Raw genomic sequence first — 21,287 nt, forward strand, 5'->3', positions numbered from 1 at the left:
ATGCCCCTGAATACTGAGCAAGGGTACTCCTGGGATAATAGAGAAACCTTGAGGTCTATGTCCCCGCCATGTCATCATGGTGTCCTCTAATTTCAATAAGACCAGAGCCTTGTTTCTTGCAGGTGAGCTACCCACCTGGATCCTGAGCCCAGAGGACCTGCCCTTTGGAGAAGGAATCTACTATTTGAGGGTGGTCCCCAAGGATGACCTGGAGTCTGCCTCTGGCAGGAACCTCACAGTTGGCATTACCACCTTCTTGTCACATTGTGTATTCTGGGATGAAACCGAGGAGACCTGGGACAACACTGGGTGCCAGGTAAGGAAGAGAAGTAAGCTGGGGAGGTTGGGTAGGGTGTGTCCTTTGGAGCCTCTGGTACAATATCTCATGCTTCTCCATGGTGTTCTGAATATGTGGTTCCTGTGCTCAGAGTATCCTTCTTGCCCATTTTCTTGAGAAAACTTCATGGCCCCGACTAGGTCACATTCCTGCTGTAAACTTGGGTGCATTCTCTCCACCTCACCCTGCTTAGCAGTGTGCTCCCCAACCTCTCTCCCTAGGCCATCCCAGGAGCCAGGAGTGTGTGTGGGGCATGGCAGGCCAGGGTGTCACTTCCTAGAAAATGACCTCAGTTGTGTCCTGTGTTCACCTTTCCCAGCAGTATCTCATCAGTGCTTCAGATAGCCCCAGGGGAGCAGAGCGGTGGTTCCCATTTCACAGGCAATGAGACAATGGGTCTGGAAACTTGATGGACTGTCCCCAAACCTCACATACATTAAAGCCAGGTCTGCCTGTGGCCGTATCATCACCATGACAACACAACTTCCCCAAATGCTGAGATTCAGAATGGCCTTATTAATTGTAATTCTTTTTTTTTTTTTTTAAGTATTGGATATCCTTTGTTGTTGATTAAGAGATTTTCTATTCGTTTTACATATCAGCCACGGAATCCCCTGTCCTCCTGCCTTCCACCCCCCAGCCTCCCCCCCATCCCACCCCCCATTCCCACCTCCTCCAAGGCAAGATCTCCCCTGAGGAGTCAGCAGAGCCTAGTACATTCAGTTGAGGCAGGTCCAATCCCCTCCTCCCTGCACAGAAGCTGAGCAAAGTGTCTCAGGATAGGCACTAGGTTCCAAAAAGCCAGCTCATGCACCAGGGACAGGTCCAGATCCCACTGCCTGGGGACCTCCTAAACAGTTCAAGCTAAACAACTGTCTCACTTATCCAGAGGGCCTAGAATGCAAATCAAAATGACTGAGATACCATCTTACACCTGTCAGAATGGCTAAGATCAAAAACACCGAAGACACCTTATGTTGGAGAGGATGTGGAGCAAAGGGAACACTCCTTCACTGTTGGTGGGAATGCAAACTAGTACAGCCACTTTGGAAATCAATATGGCACTTTCTCAGAAAATTGGGAATCAACTTCCATCAAGACTTAGCTATACCACTCTTGGGCATATACCCAAGGAATGCTCAATCATACCACAAGGACACATGCTCAACTATGTTCATAGCAGCACTATTTGTAATAGCCAAAACCTGGAAACAACCTAGATGCCCTTCAACTGAAGAATGGATAAAGAAAATGTGGTTATATATACCCAATGGAGTACTACTCAGCAGAGAAAAACAATGACATCATGAGGTTTGCAGGCAAATGGATGGAACTAGAACATATCATCCTGAGTGAGGTAACCCAGACTCAGAAAGACAAACATGGTATGTACCCACTCATCTGGATGTTAGATGTAAAGCAAAGAATAACCAGACTGCAATCACAACTCCAGGGAGGCTACCTAGGAAATAGAACCCTAGGAAATACACATGGATCGCCCAGCGACATAGAAATGGATGAGATCTACATGAGCAAACTGGGAGTGAGGGGGGATTAATGGAGGCAAGGGTCAGGGGAAAGAGAGCTTAGGGGAGCAGGAGGTCCTTGCTGGATCAGGAACAGAATGGAAGAACAAGGAAAGAGATACCATGATAAATGAAGACTCCATGGGAATAGGAAGAAGCAGACTGCTAGAGAGGTTCCCAGAAATCCACAAAGATAACTCCACTATAGACTATTGGCAATGGTCGAGAGGATGCCTGAGCTGACCTACTCTGGTGATCGGATGGCCGAACACCCTAACTGTCATAATAGAACTCTCATCCAGTGACTGATGGAAGCAGATACAGAGATCCACGGCCAGGCCCCAGGTGGAGCTCCAGGAGTCCAATCTTCAAGAGAGAGGAGGGATTCTATGAGCAAGAGATATCAAGACCATGATTGGTAAAGTACAGAGACAACTAGCCAAACTAGTGGAAACACATGAACTGTGAATCAATAGCTGAGGAGCCCCCATGGAACTGGACTAGGCCCTCTGGATAAGTGAGACAGTTGTCTAATTGTAATTCTTATCCAGTCTGCCTCATGGAGTTGAGGCCCCCGTGACAGTGTCCTCCAGACAGACTTTGGCTTTGAGGCCATCAAGTACTCTCTGGATAGGACCACATTGTCCCAATATGAGTTATATAGGCTGTGTCGTCCTTAAATGCTCTTCTTAGTTATTTCTGCCTAGAAAGCTCCAGTATCCCCCACCCCACGAACACCCCTTGGCCTCCTACTCCAGAGCCCTCTTCCCAGGAGCCCGTGAGGCTGCCTCATACCTCCTGCTGTTGGACTTCTCTATCATCCCATGCCCTACCAAGATCGGCTGTCTCGTGTAGAATACAAATTCATCCCTCACCTCTCTGCATCCAGGGACATAGAACCTTCTTTCATGTGTTGACAAATGTTTACCCTGTCCTAGTGGTGGGGTAGATGGGTGAGAAAAACCAGTGAATAAGAAGTCTAGCTGAGGGCACAGGCCTGAAGCGAGACACACCTAAGAACCATGTCCCTCTAGAGCTCTGGAAGGAGGACACTGAGGGTGGGCCCCTTCTGGCCTTGGAGGCTGTAGTAACAGCTCTGCTGTCACTCTCCGCCCTGGCTTCTGGCTGCCACACTCAAGGCCCAGGGAGGAGGATAGCACAAAGATACTCCTAAGGGACAGAAGGTGCCCAAGCTCCAGGCACCAGCCTTGGCATCTCAGGAACAGGCCTGGGTGGGTGGTGGCCTCCCAAAGCACTTACTCCCCAAAGCCACCTTATGTGGCTGGCATGGATTGCCCCTGCACCCTGAGGTTCATGGTGGTGTAGGGGTTGGGGGTGTGGAGTCTGCCACAAAACAGACTTGGGTTTAGTCCCTGTACTCACTGGGTAAATATTAGTTGCCCCACCTCTCTGAGCTTTACCACCCTGAAATGGGGATAGAGTTGAGTGGGGCTCAAGGCTACAAGGAACTGGGCACAATGCCTAACTCACAGGGTGGCTCTGCACGTCAAAAGGGATCACTGTGTTCAACCCTCTGGTTGTAAAGGGGGCAACACTTTCTATAAGATAGAAGCCAAGGACTGAGGATCAGGATGTGGCGGGGAGACAGCACAAGACTCACTCAGCCAAACCTGAGTTTCAGAGTACAGAAGAGGTTCCAGATGTTTATGACGCCATTTAAACCATGTTTCTGGGCTTGGAGAGGTGGTCCATTGAAAAGTGCTTGGTTTGTAAGCACAGGTCCTGGGGTAGATCCCCAGAACACGTACGAAAGTGCCAGACATGTTATCACTTGCGGAGAGGCAGTCAAGTGGCTCCCTGGGGCTCCCTGACTGTTTAGCCTAAATGGTGAGCTCCAGACCAATGAAGGACCCTGTGTCAGAGGAGGTGGACAGATTTCCTGAGGATGACATGGGAGGCTGTACCCTGGCCTCCACATTCATGAACACATATGCACACAAGTGTGCACTCATCTACACACACACACACACACACACACACACACACACACACATTTTTAAAACTACATGGGATGATGAGATGGTTCAGTGGGTCAAGGAGCTTGCCATACTAGGGTGATAGCTTGAATTTGATCTCTTGAGCCCACATAAAAGTGGAATGAGAAAACCAGTTCTACAAAATTGTCACATGCACATGGGACATTCAACCCCCTCCCTGGACACAAATGATAATTTTTAAAGTTTTGTTTATTTATTATTTATTGTACGTGTGTGCACACATGTCATGGCATTCACGTGGAGGTCAGAGGAAAGCATGGATGTGGGAGTCGGTTCTCTCCTCCTACCACATGGGATCCAGGGATTGACGCAGATGGTCAAACATGGCAGCAAGTGCCTTAAACCTGCCGAACCATGTCGCTGGCACACAAATGTATGTATTTTAAAGAACTAGAAAAAACAACAACTTCTCCTTGTAGCACCTCAGTTGTAGAATACTTTCCTGCCATTCAGGAGTCAGTCACCAGCACCTTCATGCCCCCAAAAAAGGTTCTGCCATGCTGGGAGTGGTTGGGAGAGCCACTGACCTCAAGGTCCTTGTGAAACCTGGGACAAAACCTGAGCATAAACAGAGGTGGGTCCCTGCTCCATTTTCTCCTCTGGAAGCAGCTTCACCCCCTTCTGAGTGTAGCAGATGTTCCCATACCACCCATGCCTCTGTGCCAAATGCCCACCAGGATTAGGAAAGAGTAAAAACAGCTCAGAGGGAACAGAAGGAAGACCTCCCTGAAATTCGGAATGAGCAGCTGGTGTCTGGCCTGTCCGTGGGATGAGCCTTGGCAGAACTGGGCAGCAGGAGGCTCTCTCACTAAGTGCTTGAGCAGAGAAACTTCCAGAAGCTACTCCTTTTTGTTGGGTCTGTCTTCATCATCTGGAATGAAGATGGAGCTGGACCCTGAAGCTGAGTTAAGCTGCTTCACTTACCAAATGTCCTGGGGACAGAGAGCAAGAACAGCCGCATGGGTGGGGGTGCCTGCCCTAGCCTCCCTGATTCCTTGCTGAGCACCCAAAGGCTGCACAGCCAAACCCATCCTCACCTTGCTGGAGCCGAGACCCAGCCTAGGGGGTTAACATTTGCCTTTCTCCCTTCCAGAGGCTTCCCAGACTGGCACTTTCTCTTCAGCATGGGTCAATCACCCATTCCAGTTCGCTGCAGGCTGAGAGGATTCCTGGGGCCCAGGACATCCAGTTTGAAAAACAGGGAGTCCTGGAAAACTGAGACAAGTTGGACACTAGATGTTTTTGGCCTGGCCAATTGCTGGGCAAGTGTCAGCACCCAGCATGTGCCACTCCATGAATGAGGCTTAAGTAGGCAAAGGACAGGAGGGCTGTAGGTCATGTTTGTGGTGCTAGGTGCTGCTGGGATCAATGATGATGGAGACTCTAAATTCACCTGCAGTACTTCTCTGACACAGACAAAGCAGCCTGCAAATTGTGAAGGACAGATATGAAACTGTTAAAAATAATATTCACAAGCCCGGTGTGGTAGTGCACACCTTTGATCCCAGCACCTGGCAGGCAGATGTCTGTGAATTTGAGACCATCCTGGTCTACATAGAAGTTCCAGGACAGCCAGGGCTACATAGTGACATGCTGTCTCAAAACAAAACAAAACAAAAACAGAACAAAAACAGAACAAACAAACAAAACCCTGCTGGGAAGGTCCAGGTTCAATCCCAGCACATGAAAAGGAAATTATATTCTCTGAGTTTTAAAATGAATTTTCATTTTTTTTTTTTTTTTTTTTTTTGGTTTTTCGAGACAGGGTTTCTCTGTGCAGCTTTGCGCCTTTTCCTGGAACTCACTTGGTAGCCCAGGCTGGCCTCGAACTCACAGAGATCCGCCTGGCTCTGCCTCCCGAGTGCTGGGATTAAAGGCGTGCGCCACCACCGCCCGGCGAATTTTCATTTTCAAGTGTGTGTGTGTATGCACTTTTGAATGTGGGTGAGTGCTCATGCACGTGTGTATAAAGGCCAGAGGTTGTTGACATTAGGAATCATCCTCCATTTTCTCACCCCATTCAATGAGGCAGGATGTCTCAGTCACACCCACAGCTCGATGATATGGCTAGTCTCAGTTGCCAGCTTTCTCTGGGGATCCTGTCTCTACCTTCCGAGGCTGGAATTACTAGCAGGTTAACAGGTCCACTTTCATGCATCCACATGGGTTCTGGACTCTGATCCTCATTGCTTTTGCAGAGAAGCCAAGTTCAGTTCCCAGCACTTACATCACCTCGTTCACAGGCACTTGTAACTCCAACTGCAGAGGGATTTGATGCCTCTGGCCTAGATAGCCAGTCAGCCAGAGTCTCATGTAGACCAGACTAGCCTTGAATATATATCAGGGGATGACCTTGAACTCCTGATCCTCCTATGTGCACCTTCTGATACTGGGATCACAGGTGTGTGACACCATATCCAGTTTATTCAATGTTGATTAAACCCAGGGCTTCATACATGCTGGGCAAGCTCTCTACCAACTGAATCACATCCCAGCCCTAAAAACATGTCATTTCAACCAGAGGACTGGTTGGCTGAATCTGTGGATCTGAAAGGCTGACTGAGTGGCGTCCACACTGGGGTGTTCATCATTTCTCTCCACTGAGCTGAAGCAGGTGCATTTCAAAACATGGTCTCTTTGGGGTTTACAGGTCGGGCCGCGAACCACCACCTCCCAGACACACTGCCTTTGCAACCACCTCACCTTCTTCGGAAGCACATTCCTGGTGATGCCCAATGCCATCGACGTCCACCAGACTGCAGAGCTCTTTGCCACCTTCGAGGACAACCCTGTGGTGGTTACCACAGTGGGCTGCCTCTGCGTGGTCTACGTGCTGGTGGTGATCTGGGCCAGGAGAAAGGACATACAGGACCAGGGCAAGGTGAGGCACTAAGTTCCTGGGAATAGGAGAATAGGGACTGTAGAGGACAGAGCCCCGGGGACTGTAGAAGACAGAGCCCCGGGGTCTGTGGAGAGACCAGTTGTTTGTCCAGGCTTTAACCCCTGGGGTCATCTCGGGCAAGCTGGCCACTCAGCCTAGCATTTACAGAACATCCCTTTTCATCAAATTATCAGGAAGAGTGTGCTATTGACCATCAACTGAGTACTCGCTAAATACCAGGCACAATGCCATTTATGTACACAGCAGCCCTTGGAGAAAGGTACCTGTGTTAGGATGGGAGGTCACAAGGCCACCCCTGTGTCAGTAATTTGCTAAAGGGACTCAGAATTCAGAATTGAAGTGATGGTGATGGTTTTATTACTTTTGTTTGTAAGTATGTGTATGTGTGAACCTGTGTGTGTAGGTGTCTGTGTGATGTGCATGCATATGCATGTATGTCCATCTGAAGGCCAGATGTCAACATCATGTGTTGCTTATCAGGAACTGCCCTCCTTAGTTTTTGAGACAGGATCTCTCACTGGGACCTGGGGTTCACCAAACAGGCCAGATTGACTGATCAGTGAGCCCCAGGAATGCCCTCTCCAGTCCTGGGATTACAAGTATGTGTCACTATGCCTGGTTTTTTTATGTCAGTCAAACTCAGGTCCTCGTGGTCGTGTGGCACTTTGTCAACTGGGCCATCTCCTCATGGTTGATCTACTGAGAGGACTCGGGAGAGACCTGTCTTGGTTTCTGTGTTCGGCTGATGTTTACAGATGATGCTTAATTTTCCCTAAGACAACACCTAGCAAATATTGCCAACCGGAAGCTCCTGTGAGCTTTGGTATCCTGGGTTTGATTGGGAGTTGGGCACGGAGGTAGGAGGAGTCCACTTGACCAACCCTGGTTATGTAGTCTCCTGCCTCAAACACGCAGTATGACCTGAAGTCCCACCATAAATCACATTGTTCTCACAGACTGCGTGGCTTGGCCAGGGCTTCCGGTATGCAAAAGCTGCCTTATGTAGGATGCACAGAAGTCACCTCTAAGAATATGGACAGTGGGCACACAGGCTATAAGGACAGCCCTCCCATTTGTTTGTGGGGTGTCTGTGTTTATTCTTTAAAGTATGTCTCATGTAGCCCAGGCTGGCCCCAAACTCACTATATATCTGAGGGTATCCTCAAACTCCTAACAGTCCCCTGCCTTAGCCTCCTGAGTGCTGGGATTGCAGGAAGGATCCCCTTGCTCAGTTCCAGTCCTTCCTTTGGTTTGGACACCTCAAGTTCACTGAGCATACCCTGGATTTCATTACCCATCATCTTAAAGAGGAGGAGGCAACCAGGGATCAAGAGGCCAGTTAGCCAGGCGGTGGTGGCGCACGCCTTTAATCCCAGCACTCGGGAGGCAGAGCCAGGCGGATCTCTGTGAGTTCGAGGCCAGCCTGGGCTACCAAGTGAGTTCCAGGAAAGGCGCAAAGCTACACAGAGAAACCCTGTCTCGAAAAACAAAAAAAAAAAAAAAAAAAGAGGCCAGTTAACTGGCCTGAAGCTGTTAGAGAGAAGCCAGAATTTCAACCACCATGGGGCTTGGGGCATACATGGACTGAACAAAAAAAAACCGTGCAAGGAATTGTTTGCGACAACAATGAATAAAGTCTTACGGAACACAGATTGGCCTTCAGGAAGTGTTCATGGACGTCTGAGGAATATATAGGCGAGTGCAAGGGCGCAGTGTGGCAGAGCCTGGAGCTGTCCATCTCTTGCTCTCTCCTCCCTGGCAGCACCACGAGGGATGCCAATACAGAGTGAAGTGTTATCAAATGACATTCAGCATTCATACTGTGTCTTTGATTCTTCCATGAGACCAAACATTGACATTTAAATACAGGGTTGGGGCTGGAGAAACAGCTCAGTAGTTAAGAGCACACACTCCTGGGCCTAGTATAGTGGATCACGCCTTTAATCCCAGCCCTTGGAGGCAGAGGCAGGAGAATCTCTGAGTTCAAAGTCTGTCTGGTCTACACAGTAACTTTATGCCAGCCAGGGCTACATAATGAGACCCTCTCTAAAAAATTAGCAACAAAAACAAAACCACAAAAATGGGGCTTGAGAGATGGTTCAGTGATTAAGAGCACTTATTGCTATTGCAGAGGACCTGGGTTCAGTTCTGAGAACCCGCATGGTGATTCACAACCATCTCTAACTCTAACAACTCCAGTTCCAGGGAATTCAATGCCCTTTGAGGGCACCAGACACACATACATGCACATACATGCATACAAGCAGACAAAACACACATGCACATAAAACAAATAACTAAAAAAGCATGTACTGCTTTTGCAACAGAACCAAGCTCAAGATCCATTCCCAAAATCCACATCAAGCAGCTCACAACCACATGTAACCCCAATTCCGGAGGATCTGATGCACTATTTTGGCCTCCTTGGACACTGTGGCCATGTGTACAACCTCCCTCCCCAACATATACTCATAATTAATTTTAAAATATAAAAGCTGGGTATAATGACACATACATGTAATCTCAGTACTTGAGAGGCTGAGGCATGTGAATCTCTATGAATTCAAGGCCAGCCTGGTCTACATAGAGAACTCCAAGCCAGCCAAGGCTACCTAGTGAGACCCTGTCTCAAAAAAAAGAAATATTTATATACATATATAATATATAATATATACAATAAATCTTAAATGCCTCAGGTTGGCTCCCAGAAAGCATGCTTTAAGATGGAATTAAGGGGTGTTTTCTAAGAGGAACCTTTAAGGTGAGCCCCTGTGGAGCTGGCAGGTTGCTTATGCAGCATTGAGAGCCCCGCCAGTCCCTGGAGAGCGGGACTGAGCTGGGCTGAGATGCCCAGGTCTTAATCACATCCAGATACCTCATAGATGGGTCATTGGCTGTCAGCTGCCACAACAGTAACCCTTATCAGCGATGACCCTACATCCTTGACAGTGGAGCCTCTGCAGCCGATGTGAGCCTTTCACAGGAAAGAGAGCTGAGCAGCGCATCCCAGAGGTCACCCTAGACCCCAACTAACTCCGGCCACTTGATGCTTTCACTAAAAGATTCCTTCTGAATTCCCTGGGAAACAAATCTGGCCATTTAGACACACTTCATACACTCACCACACCAAACACTGAACATTCTTAGTTTAATGCCAAGCTCATTTCCAGCTTAACTCCACAGGGTCACACTTAATAAGGAGAGCACTTTGTGCTTCTGCGCTTTTGCTACTATTTTTCTTCCTACTTCCATACAGAACAGTTCTCACCGGATCAGATAATAACAAATGTAATTTTTTTTTCATGTTAATTGGCATTAATGCCCAATTCATTCTTAGCTGTGGGTGGTGGGTGAGCTCACCGAGTAGGGTCCCCCTAACACTGTCCTTCTATCTAGGTAAAAATCATAGTGCTGGAGGACAATGAGCCCTTTGCCCAGTATCACTACCTGGTGACAGTCTACACAGGACACCGACGAGGGGCAGCCACATCTTCGAAGGTACCTGTTGGCTGGTGGGTGTGTCTCTCCCGGGGCAGTACTGGCTCTGTCGATGTGGGGTGTCTTTGGCTCCCTGGACTTGTTTCTGTGTACCCTATTTGTTTCATTTTGTATTTTAGAGGAGAGAATATTCTTAGTTAAAAAAAATTACATTATTCATTGTGTGTGTGTGTGTGTGTGTGTGTGTATGAGTGAGTGTGTGTGCATGTGTGAGTGTGCATGCATGTGTCTGCATGCCTAGTTTTGTGCAGTGCTGGCATCAAGCACAGAACTTCTGAATGCTGGGCAAACACTCCACTGACTGAGCTACCGTGCCAGCCTCTGGTCTCTGGGTTCCAGGTGACTCTCACCCTGTATGGCTCAGACAGAGAGAGTGAGCCCCACCACCTGTCAGACCCTGACGCTGCGGTCTTTGAGCGAGGAGGGGTGGATGTCTTTCTCCTGTCCACTCTCTTCCCCCTGGGAGAACTGCAGAGCCTCAGGCTGTGGCATGACAACTCTGGGGACCGGCCATCGTGGTGAGTCGGGAGACGGCAAATGACCAGGCTGGGGCCAGGCACCCGTTTCCTGGCTTGCAGGAGCTGCTACAAACACACAGAATGCTTCTCCACGGTACAAGTGAGACAACCTTTCAGAGAGGCCCCTGGCTCATGGTCCACACAAACTAGACCAGAAAGGAGGAGGGCTGAAGTCCAGCCCTGATGTCCAGCACTGGGCCCATTCCTGGCCTTTCTGGAGCTCCAGCTTAAGGCTTGTCCAAGGTCACACACAGCTACAAGTTCAGAGCAAGGTCCTGTCCATTCTCTCTGAGACCAAAACGACTGACTCAGACAAACAGTGTCAGTGTGACCAGCTATCAGCAGGCAGTCCCTTCGAAAAACAGCATCATCAGGCACAGTTGTGCACACGTGCAATCCTAGTGTTTGGGAAGGTGAGGCATGAAGAGTGCTACAGGTTCTGGGGTAGCCTAGGGTACATAGTGATCTCCATGCCAGCCTGGGCTAGAGTGTGAGACTTCATCACGAAAAGGCTGGGCATGCCTGGTGTGGTAGTATACGCCTTTACTCTCAGCACTTGGGAGGCAGAGGCAGCTAGACCTCTGAGTTCAAGGCCAGCCTGGTCTACATAGTGAGTTCTAGGACATCCAGGGCTACATAGAGTGACTATGTTTATATATATATATATACATAAACACTGGGTATTGAACACCAATAATCCCAGCACTTGAAAGGCAGGATGATAGGAGTTCAAAGTCATCCTTGGCTCCAAAGACAATTCAGGACAAGCCTGTGCTACACCAGACCCTGTCTCAAAAAACAAAAGGGGTGGGGAGCCGGGCGGTGGTGGCACACACCTTTAATCCCAGCACTCGGAGGCAGAGGCAGGCAGATCTCTGTGAGTTTGAGGCCAGCCTGGTCTACAGAGGGAGTTCCAGGACAGGCTCCAAAGCTACACAGAGAAACCCTGTCTGGAAAATAAAAAGGGAGGGAGATACTTACACTGTTTAGGTTTTAGCTTTTTTAACAGACGGTCTCACTCGGTAGCCTAGGCTAGCCTTGAGCTTCTGGCAGTCTCTTGTCTCAGCCTATAAGAGCTGGCACAGGCCACCCCACCAAGCTTACTGCTGTCTAACTCACCAAATTCCCAGGAAGCAGACTCTGAGAGGCAGATGAGCATGTCGGGTGTCTATTAAAGGAGTTCTAGTGTCGGTTCCTGAGGCCAGGCCTGGGATAGGCAGAGGGAGCTGTCAAATGTGGTGTAAGCCGGTGACAGCCCTGCCAATTCCTGTGGCTCCCTGAAGGTGTCCCAAGTTGGATCAAAATATCCAGGTCCTGGATCACTGGATGCCAGTCACCCAGGAGGGCCATGGCCTGGACATAGGTGGCCTTTGCATCCCTAACGGAGCTGTGCTTATGGAAACGAGGGACATGGGTAGAGCACAGTGCCCGTTATATAGTGAGCACTCAGGGAAGAGCAGCTTTGCCATCATGACTGTTCCTGTTGGCTACACAATTACAGAAAAGGTGGTAGCCTGCACCTCTCAGGCAAGGTGACACTTCCTCCTCTGAGGCTTCAAAACAGCTTGCTGGAGCACACTCTCGGGCCTGGCTTCTCTTGCTTATGGCTGGGGGTCCTGAGTAAGGGGTTCAGAGTTTTCAAATGTGTTTTCCTGCACCCTGCTGCTTCCCTGTGAACAAACAGCTGCCTTCAAAGCTGAGGCGGCTCTCTGAGCTGGCTGACCTCCTGACAGGAGGCCAGATGTCACCCAGACACTAAGTAAAGAGCATGCATGTGCCTTTTCCAGGTACTTGGGGCTCATTTTCTGAAGGCTTTATCCCTGTGGTATCCCGGGGAGTCCCACCCCCTACACCTAATCCTCAGAGCTGCATCTCATTTCTCCAGGTATGTGAGCCGGGTGCTGGTCTATGACCTTGTGGTGGACCGGAAATGGTATTTCCTCTGCAACTCGTGGCTGTCCATCGATGTGGGAGACTGTGTCCTCGACAAGGTGTTTCCTGTGGCCACAGAGCAGGACAGGAAGCAGTTTAGGTACTTTCCTTCTGTCTTTTTTTTTTTTTTTTTTTTTTTTTTTTTTTTTTTTTGGTTTTTCGAGACAGGGTTTCTCTGTGTAGCTTTGTACCTTTCCTGAACTCACTTGGTAGGTCAGGCTGGCCTCAAACTCACAGAGATCCGCCTGGCTCTGCCTCCCAAGTGCTGGGATTAAAGGCGTGCGCCACCACCGCCCGGCCTTTCTGTCTTTTTTTTAGCAGATGTACCGCTCTGTCTTTTTAATCTTGGGAAAATAGCCTCACAGCCCAGGCATGCTAATGAAAGCACATTTCCACAGTGGCCTGGACATCTTTGAGTATGTGACACTGACGGCCAAATGTCCTGTTGGGATGAGGACACTGGCGGGATTGGCAAGAAGTCTGTTGCAGGTGGTGAGGACGTGGAAACAGTCACCTGTATTACCTGATGAGTGTCGCAGGATATTTTCTGTTATCAGCCATGTGGTTTGAATGGTGTGATGGCTAGTTTTATGTCAGTGTGACAGAAGCTGGAGTCATTGGGGAAGAGGGAACTTCAGTTGAGAAAAATGCTGCCACCAGATTGGCCTGGTGGGGCAGCCTATGGTGTACTTTCTTGATGATGATTGATGCGTGAGAGCCCAGCTCACCATGGGCAGCAGCATCCCTGGGAGGTGGTCCTGGGCACTGGAAGACAGAAGGCTGACCAAGCACCTCTGACATGGCCTGAGTTCCTTCTCCTAGGGGAGGTAAACAGGTGGACAGCCCTCCTCCATGGCCTCCTCCAGTTCTTCCCTCCAGGTTCCTGCCTTGAGTTCCTGCCCTGATTTCCCTGGATGATAAGCAGTCAGATGGAATAAAGCCTTTCCTCCCCCATGGTGTTCTATCACAGCAATAGAAACCCTAACCAGGATAAACATTGATTCAGTCGCTGGCCCTCGTGTGGCCCTCTTCTGTGTTTACTGCACATGGGTCCTCAGCCCATCCTTCCCTTCAGTTCCCTTCTTCTGTGTTTACTGCACATGGGTCCTCAGCCCATCCTTCCCTTCAGTGTATGTATTTCTCCGTACCCTGATGTGCTTGCTTCCACAATGGTCTGCAAACACATATGAACAGACATTAATATGCACATGTACACACACACACACACACACACACACACACACACACACCACCACCATACATTGTTATTTTACGTGTGTGTGTGTGTGTGTGTGTGTGTGTGTGTGTGTGTGTGTGTGGTGTCTGTATACACATGGGGGACAAAGGTCATTCCTCAGTAGCCATCCAGCTTGTTTTTGAAGACGAGTCTCTCTCTGGCCTACAACTTGCCATTTTGACTAGGCTGGTCCGCCAGTGAGTCCCAGAAGGCTTTCCGTCCACCTCTGCCTCCACAGCTCTAGGTTACAAGCACGCATCACCACACCTGACTTTTTACATAGGATGGGTGAAGCGTTTGTCTAATTATTTACCAATAAACAAGCCAGGAGTCAGATATCGGGGTAAGAACCTGAAAGATCAGAGAAGCAGGGGAGCAGCCACCTTTTCCATTCCTTCCTCCTAAAGGGCTGAGGTCCTCTCTCAGCCACTTTTTATTACTCCCTGTCTTCTATCTGTCCACAGTCCTCCAAACCTCTATGGTTAATTTTGGTCAGCTAGTGGCTAGCTCCGCCCTCTGACTCAAAGCAAGATTTATTTTCAGAATGAAATCAAAATATCACACGACAGATGGAGATTAAACCTGGGTCTTCATACAGCAAATACTTTACCAAAGCTATCTCCTAGGTCACTTATTTTACATCTATGATGTTACTGGAAACATGTTGCTTTTGTCTTTAGCATAATAAATGTATCATGGTCACCCTTTGGGGAGAATATGTTTAGGTGAAATAATTTCTCTTATTTTTGTTTGAGAAAGGGTCTCATGTAGCCCAGGTAATAAGCCAAGGATAACGTTGAACTCTTGATCCTCCTGCCTCTACCTCCCAAAGTATTAGGATTATAGGCATATTCCATCATACCCAGGGTCCCTAATGGCTTTGAAATAGCATACAAAATGGATGTCGAATCCTCTCACTCCCATCAATGGGCAGTAGGTCTGCTTCCAGGACATTTATTCTGGCGACTTCCCCTCCCAGTGGGGCCTTCTAAAGGGATAAATTCTGAATTAGAGACCTGGGTACCCAAGAGGCTGACATAGACAGGGGCATGGATAATGGGTCCTAAACTAATAATATTATAGCTATTTTATCAAATTCAAATTATAGCAAAAATACCCTGAACCACTCAACTATACGTTAATGCTGCTCAATGCTTTACAAAGACAACAATTTTGCTGGCATAGTGGTACAGACCAGTTATAGTAAGTGTGAGGCCAGCCTGAGTTCTTGAGACCCTGTCTCAAATCAGTAACAACTATGACTTTAAATCCTTCCAAACACCCAACATGGAAAGTTCTATCATTAGCTTAAAGTCAAGGAAACTGAGGTGTAAAGAATGATGTCACTTGCCTGAGGTCACAGTGCTGGGTAGGAGGGAGGCTAGGACTCCAAGGTGGCTCTCTTTGCATACATGCTGTGGACATTGCCCGGTTGGAAGAATGCTTGCCTAGCATGCTCAAAGCCCTGAGTTCCGTCCCCAGCACCATATCAACTGAGTGTGGTGACACATGCCTGTAATTCCAGCACTCAGAAAGTGGCAGGCTATCTCAAAAGTAAATCACAATCTGTTAATTTTGTAAATGTGCGTGTGGTGCACACATGTGTTTATCCATAGAACGGCATTTGTGTCAGAGAACATCTTTCTGAGAATTGGGTTTTTCCTTCCACTTTTTTGAGAGTTTACATGTATGAGTGCTTTGCCTGTATGTGTGTCTGTGCATCTTGTACATAGAATACCTGTGGAGGACAGGAAAAGGTGTCAGATCCCTTGGAACTTGAGTTACAAACGACTGTTAGCTGCTGCCATGTGTGTGCTGGGAACCGAACTTAGGTCCTCTTAAACAGAGCATGGTGCTCTTAGCTCCTGAGCCATCTCCCAGGCCGACCTTGTTTCTGTCTTTCTTTCTTTTTTTAAAGAGTTATTTCTTGTGTGTGTGTGTGTGTGTGTGTGTGTGTGTGTGTGTGTGTGTGTGTGCTCTATCTGCATGTATGACTTTATGCCGGAGGAGGGCATCAGATTGCAGTAGAGATGGTTGTGAGCCTCCATGTAGTTGCTGGGAATTGAACTCAGAACCTCTGGAAGAGCAGCAGGTGCTCTTAACCACCGAGCCATCTCCCCTCGTTTCTAAGGCAGGCTCTCTGCTGCTTACTTGAGATCTTCTGTCTGCATCTCCCATGCTGTCTTAGGAGTGGCAGGGGTTACGAACTGTCTGTGGTCATGTCAGAGGAGCTGCAGGCAGCAATGGAATTTATGGGATACAACTCAGAGGATAGCAAAGCTACTCTGGGTGCATCCTGGAGAGCCAAGCCCTGGGAGGATTGTCTCCAGAGCGCCCCTGCCCCCTTGCTTCTGCTGTCCTTCCTCCTGCTTGCTGCTGCGGAGTTCCTGCTGTATTCGGCATGGTGGGATTACCATGTGAAGGGATCCTACCGTATCTAATACAGTGTGATTGTTTCCTGGGAATATCCCACTCCTTACTGGGCAGTTTACTTGAAGATCATAATGAAGATGATTTTTATAAGCAATGGTGATTAGTTAGTTAGATCTGTGACTTAATTGGATTTTCTGAGTTAGCCTAAAAGATATAGGTAGTTAGGACAGTTAGTAAAGATAATCAAGGAAATGGTTTAGGTTATCCTGCCAATTGCCCCAATAAGAGATACTAAAAAAGGCAAATACAGGCTAAAAGTCACCTTCTCCTTTAATAGATGTGAGATTTGCAGAGGATGGAAAATAATAACAAGGAAGTTTCATGTATTATAGACCCATAAATTCTGCCTGTGGAAAAACAGGCTGATGATCAAAAAGAGCAATTATGTCCCTACACCCAGGGTTTGGCCTGAGTTCCTTGGTCATGTAACTTACAGAATTAATCACAGGTCCTAGTGTGCACCTTGAAAAAACAAAGTTGTGAAAGGAAACTAAATGATCCTATTGTGTGTAAAGGAAAATAGATGGTGAACTGACCCCTTGTTTAATGTTCCTCTAGAGTAGAAAATGGAAATCTGCTACACAGAAGCCGCAAACAGCCGCCTGCCAGCACAAAAGGAACTGGCTGAAATGTATTTAGCTTGTCTCAAACTTTGTTAATCAATTATAAAGAATCATCGCTTTGTGATGAAGTTTTTTTGTTTGTTTTTTTTTTTTTTTTTTTTTTTGAGACAGGGTTTCTCTGTGTAGTTTTGGTGCCTGTCCTAGATCTCGCTCTGTACACCAGGCTGGCTTTGAACTCAGAGATCCACCTGGCTCTGCCTTCCGAGTGCTGGGATTAAAGGTGTGCGCCACCACTGCCTGGCAGGGTGAAGATGTTATGATGAGAAAATTAATACAAAGAAAACCATTTAACTACTTGTGGGCGCTAAGGAAAACATACAACTTGTGTACTTAATGTGACGTCTTCTTATGTAAAGATTTCACTTTGTTTTTGGAAAATATGTAACTTGTGGTTATGAGGTAATCTTTTCTTGCATAGAAATCTCTGTATTAGGAAGTATAAAAGGGATAAGAGGAAAATAAGAGCTAGGAGAAGGAAAGATGTAGAAGGGAAAACATCAGAAAAGAAACAGAAGGGAACCATCAGGGACGAAACAAAAAGGAGAACACCAGGAAAGATCTAGAAGAACTGGGAAGAAGAAAGAAAACATCAGGGTAGAGAACAACACAGAAAGAGAACAGAGTAAGAACAACCAGCCGAGAGAAAAATGAAATGAATTCAGCTTTGGCCCTCAGATAAAGTTCCCGTGTGTGTCTGTTGTCTGTCCAGTAGTTCACCTACTCCACATTTCCTCTCCAGTTTCTCTGACCTGCTGGAGACTGGGCCCCTCAGTAGCAACAAACCATCTACTCCGGCTTTTTAAAAACATGGTTCATAGTTATGTTGTGGTAAGGAGTTTTGCCCACTGAACCAGCTTGCTGGCCCCCAAACATCCTAAGTCTTACAGGTGAATCACGGTTTGCTCTTTAGAGACCAGTCCTTCTGCATACCTGTCTCCCTAAATGCCGATCCGTCTTCTCTCATCTGCTCCGCCCACAGCCACCTGTTTTTCACAAAAACCTCCACGGGCTTCCAGGACGGACACATCTGGTATTCAGTCTTCTGTCACTCTCCCTGGAGCAGCTTCACACGTGTGCAGAGGGTGTCCTGTTGCTTCTCACTGCTTCTCTGCACCATGCTGACCAGCATCATGTTCTGGGGTGTCCCCAAGGACCCAGCTGAGCAGAAGATGGACTTGGGTAAATCTCAGCATTACTTCTGATGGCTGTGGCTGCTGGGTACCAGTCTCACTGGCCCAGCAAGACCACTTGAATCTAGAGGTTTTTGTTTTTTGTTTTTTAGTTTTGTTTGATTGTTTTGATATTCTGAGTGAAAGTCTTACCCTGTGGACCAAGCTGGTCTCAGACTCACTCACTAACTATCGTAGGTGTGTGCCACCATGCCTGACTTGTCTTTGTCTTGTGTGCACATGTGCATGCACACACGTGTCCATGCACGTTGAAATCCGAGTTCAGCCTTGGATGTTGTTCTTCAGGAGCTGGTCACCTCATTTTTTTTTCCCTGAGACAGGGTTTCTCTGTGTAATTTAGGTGCCTGTCCTGGATCTCGCTTTGTAGACCAGGCTGGCCTGGAACTACAGAGATCCACCTGGCTCTGCCTCCTGAGTGCTGGGATTAAAGGTGTGCGCCACCGCTGCCCAGCTCAGTCACCTCATTTTTGCAGACAGGGGCCTTAAGCTTGCCACTTGGGCTACACTGGCTGGCTAAAATGTCCCAGGGATCTTCCTGTTCCTCCTCTCAGCACTGGGATTACAAGCAGGTGCCACCACCCCTGGCTTTTTACAGTGGTGCTTGGGATCGTGGGGTTCTGGTCCCCATGCTTGCATGCTAGGCACCTTACAGACTGTGCTGTCTCCTCCGCCCCCTTGATTTAGTCTTCATTGGGACCAAATAGATGTGGTTGGCCATGTACCTGCACAGCTGACCTTAGCTTCTGGGCCCCTCAGAGTAAGCTGAGCCACGTGGCCCAGGCTCTTGGTAAACTACCTTGTCGGTGTGGACTATCTGGCTTGACCCACAATCCCGGGTAAGCTACGGGCCTCTTAGGGGCTGGGTAGACATCTTACAGGTGACCTCCCAGGAGTTGTGCTTGGTTGGTCCTTCACTGTGTAGCTGCCTTCTGCTGAGAGGGTGGAGGGGACTGGACTTTGGGCATGTCTCCATTTGACCTCTCCTTCCCTCCTTCTTCCCCAGGCAAAATTGAGTTCACTTGGCAGGAGGTGATGATCGGGCTGGAGAGCTCCATCCTTGTGTTCCCCATCAACCTCCTGATTGTCCAGATCTTTCGGAATACCCGGCCTCGGCTCCCCCTGGAGAAGGATGGGAAACGGGAACAGGGACCCCCCAACCTGACTCCCTTGCCGCAGCCCATGGAGGAGGGACGTCTGACACCTGAAACAGTGACCGAGGCATGTCCTCAGCCTCGGCTTGTGTAGGAATGGAGGGACTCTCTAAAGCTGGTAGTAGAGGAATGGAGGCTGGTGCATGGCGCCTGGCAGCCTGGACTGCCTGACAGTTGCCAGGATTCACCAGCCGAAAACATGCAGCCTGACATGCATATCACATACACACATGATATGTGCTCACACACAGGCACACTTTTTGAGCATCTGTTGTGTGTAAGATACACTTCCCGACTGGAAACTCTGTTGCTAAAATTCCTTCCCTGGGGGAGACATAAGCAATATTCGCCCTCCTCTGAGGCTCCAGTGGCAAACCAAAGTATGAGGCCATCAAAATTCATCTGGGGAAAGCAATGAGTCCATTATAGGCACATTTATAGACCAGTGGTGAGGGGTTACAGACAGGAGCATGTGACCTTAAAGCAGGCGGCAGTAACTATGGCTTCTTTATGGCTGTGTAGATGGAGCGCCCTCCCCTCCTTCCTTGCCAGCATCCTCTAGCCTCTCCCCCCAGGACCATATGCAGTTATGCCAGAATTGCATGGGGTTGGTTGGGAATGGAGAGCCCCGTTGACCCTCCCTACCCGTCCTTCAGCTAGGCAAGGTAAGAGTCAACAGGGCAGCTGTTGTGCTCTGTTGTGAGCAGGCCCAGAAGAACTGAAGACTGTAGCAGTGTGGTTCTAAGGGTAGTGCTGTATTGCAGTCCCCCCCCCCCCAGGCTAGAAGCTCACGAAAGAGACATGTTTTCCCTGCACTCATGCGCTTGATAATCTTCTATAGAACACTTGCTGTGCAGTCATTTGAGTAGCGCAGCCTGGACGGAGTCTATTCAAGTCCTAGAAGAGATATTTTAGTGGTTGCAGATCCTCATGCCTCAGAGGGTGGAGCTAACGAGGACTATCAGGGTCCAGCCCCTCAGTAGTTCCCTCCCAGGGTTCAGGAAGAATCTACAACCAGCTGATAATTTAATCTTTGATGATATGAAATGAATCTACTTACACAAAACTCCTTAGTCCATACACCTTATTATTCTGTGTCAGTTCTCTCTCTACACAGCTTCAGTTCTGTTCTCGTGCCTAGCTCCTTTCTTGCCTGATTTCTCTCTATATTTATTTGCTGTCCCCTCTATCTTAATTCTCTCATCTTAATTCTGTCCCTTCTAGGTTCTCATCCATCTAGTTCTTTCCCCTATCAGCTCCTCTCCCATCTCCTTCTTTCTCATCTTCTTCTTCTTCTTCATCTTGTTCTTCCCCATCTGGCTCTTCCTCATCTTCCATCTCATTCCTCTAGTCCTCTCTTCTAGCCCTTCAATCTAGTTCTTCCCATCTAGTCCGTTCCTCTCCAGTTCTTACCCACCTAGTTCTTCTGTTCTCTTTTCTCTTCTCCATCTAGTCCTCAATTTCTATCTTCAGAATCCTCCTCTCTCTCCTTACATCTCTCCTCCTTTCAAGTCTCTGAGGTGTTCAGTTATAAAACCCAAACAAGAGCCATCCTCTGGCAGATCAAGGTCACCAGACTTGAATTCTTACAGGGTCATAAAGGCAGATAAGAGTTTTCCTCAGAGGGGTTGGGGATTTATTTAGCTCAGTGGTAGAGTGCTTGCCTAGCAAGCACAAGGCCTTGGGTTTGGTCCTCAGCTCTGGAAAATTAAAAAAAGAGAGAGAGAAGTTTTCCTCAGGCAGTGACCACCAGGCTTTCTTTTACAACCCAAAAGGGGAGTGGTAAAGAAGAAGGTCAATTTGAGAGCTAATGATCATGATCAGTCAGTATATCAGAAAAAGGGAATTTGTGTGCTCAAACTACATTCCTAGAAGTGGTTAGTAAGAAGTTAGGAGTCTATAATGTTAGTAATAGAAACGGA

At 48.1% G+C, this 21,287-nt stretch overlaps 1 protein-coding gene across 1 annotated transcript in view; it reads left to right on the forward strand.

Annotated features, from left to right (window-relative positions):
- Positions 1 to 21,287, forward strand: part of LOC131911091 (polycystin-1-like protein 2) — an 87,543-nt gene that overhangs the window by 36,984 nt on the left and 29,272 nt on the right. The window contains exons 21-27 of the mRNA XM_059263053.1: positions 123 to 316; positions 6,532 to 6,762; positions 10,180 to 10,281; positions 10,621 to 10,799; positions 12,685 to 12,831; positions 18,004 to 18,203; positions 19,218 to 19,423. Coding sequence (XP_059119036.1) covers positions 123 to 316; positions 6,532 to 6,762; positions 10,180 to 10,281; positions 10,621 to 10,799; positions 12,685 to 12,831; positions 18,004 to 18,203; positions 19,218 to 19,423 — 1,259 coding nt within the window. The remainder of the gene's footprint in view (positions 1 to 122; positions 317 to 6,531; positions 6,763 to 10,179; positions 10,282 to 10,620; positions 10,800 to 12,684; positions 12,832 to 18,003; positions 18,204 to 19,217; positions 19,424 to 21,287) is intronic.

Source organism: Peromyscus eremicus, chromosome 5 (assembly GCF_949786415.1).
Source record: "Peromyscus eremicus chromosome 5, PerEre_H2_v1, whole genome shotgun sequence".
Lineage (NCBI taxonomy): Eukaryota > Metazoa > Chordata > Mammalia > Rodentia > Cricetidae > Peromyscus > Peromyscus eremicus.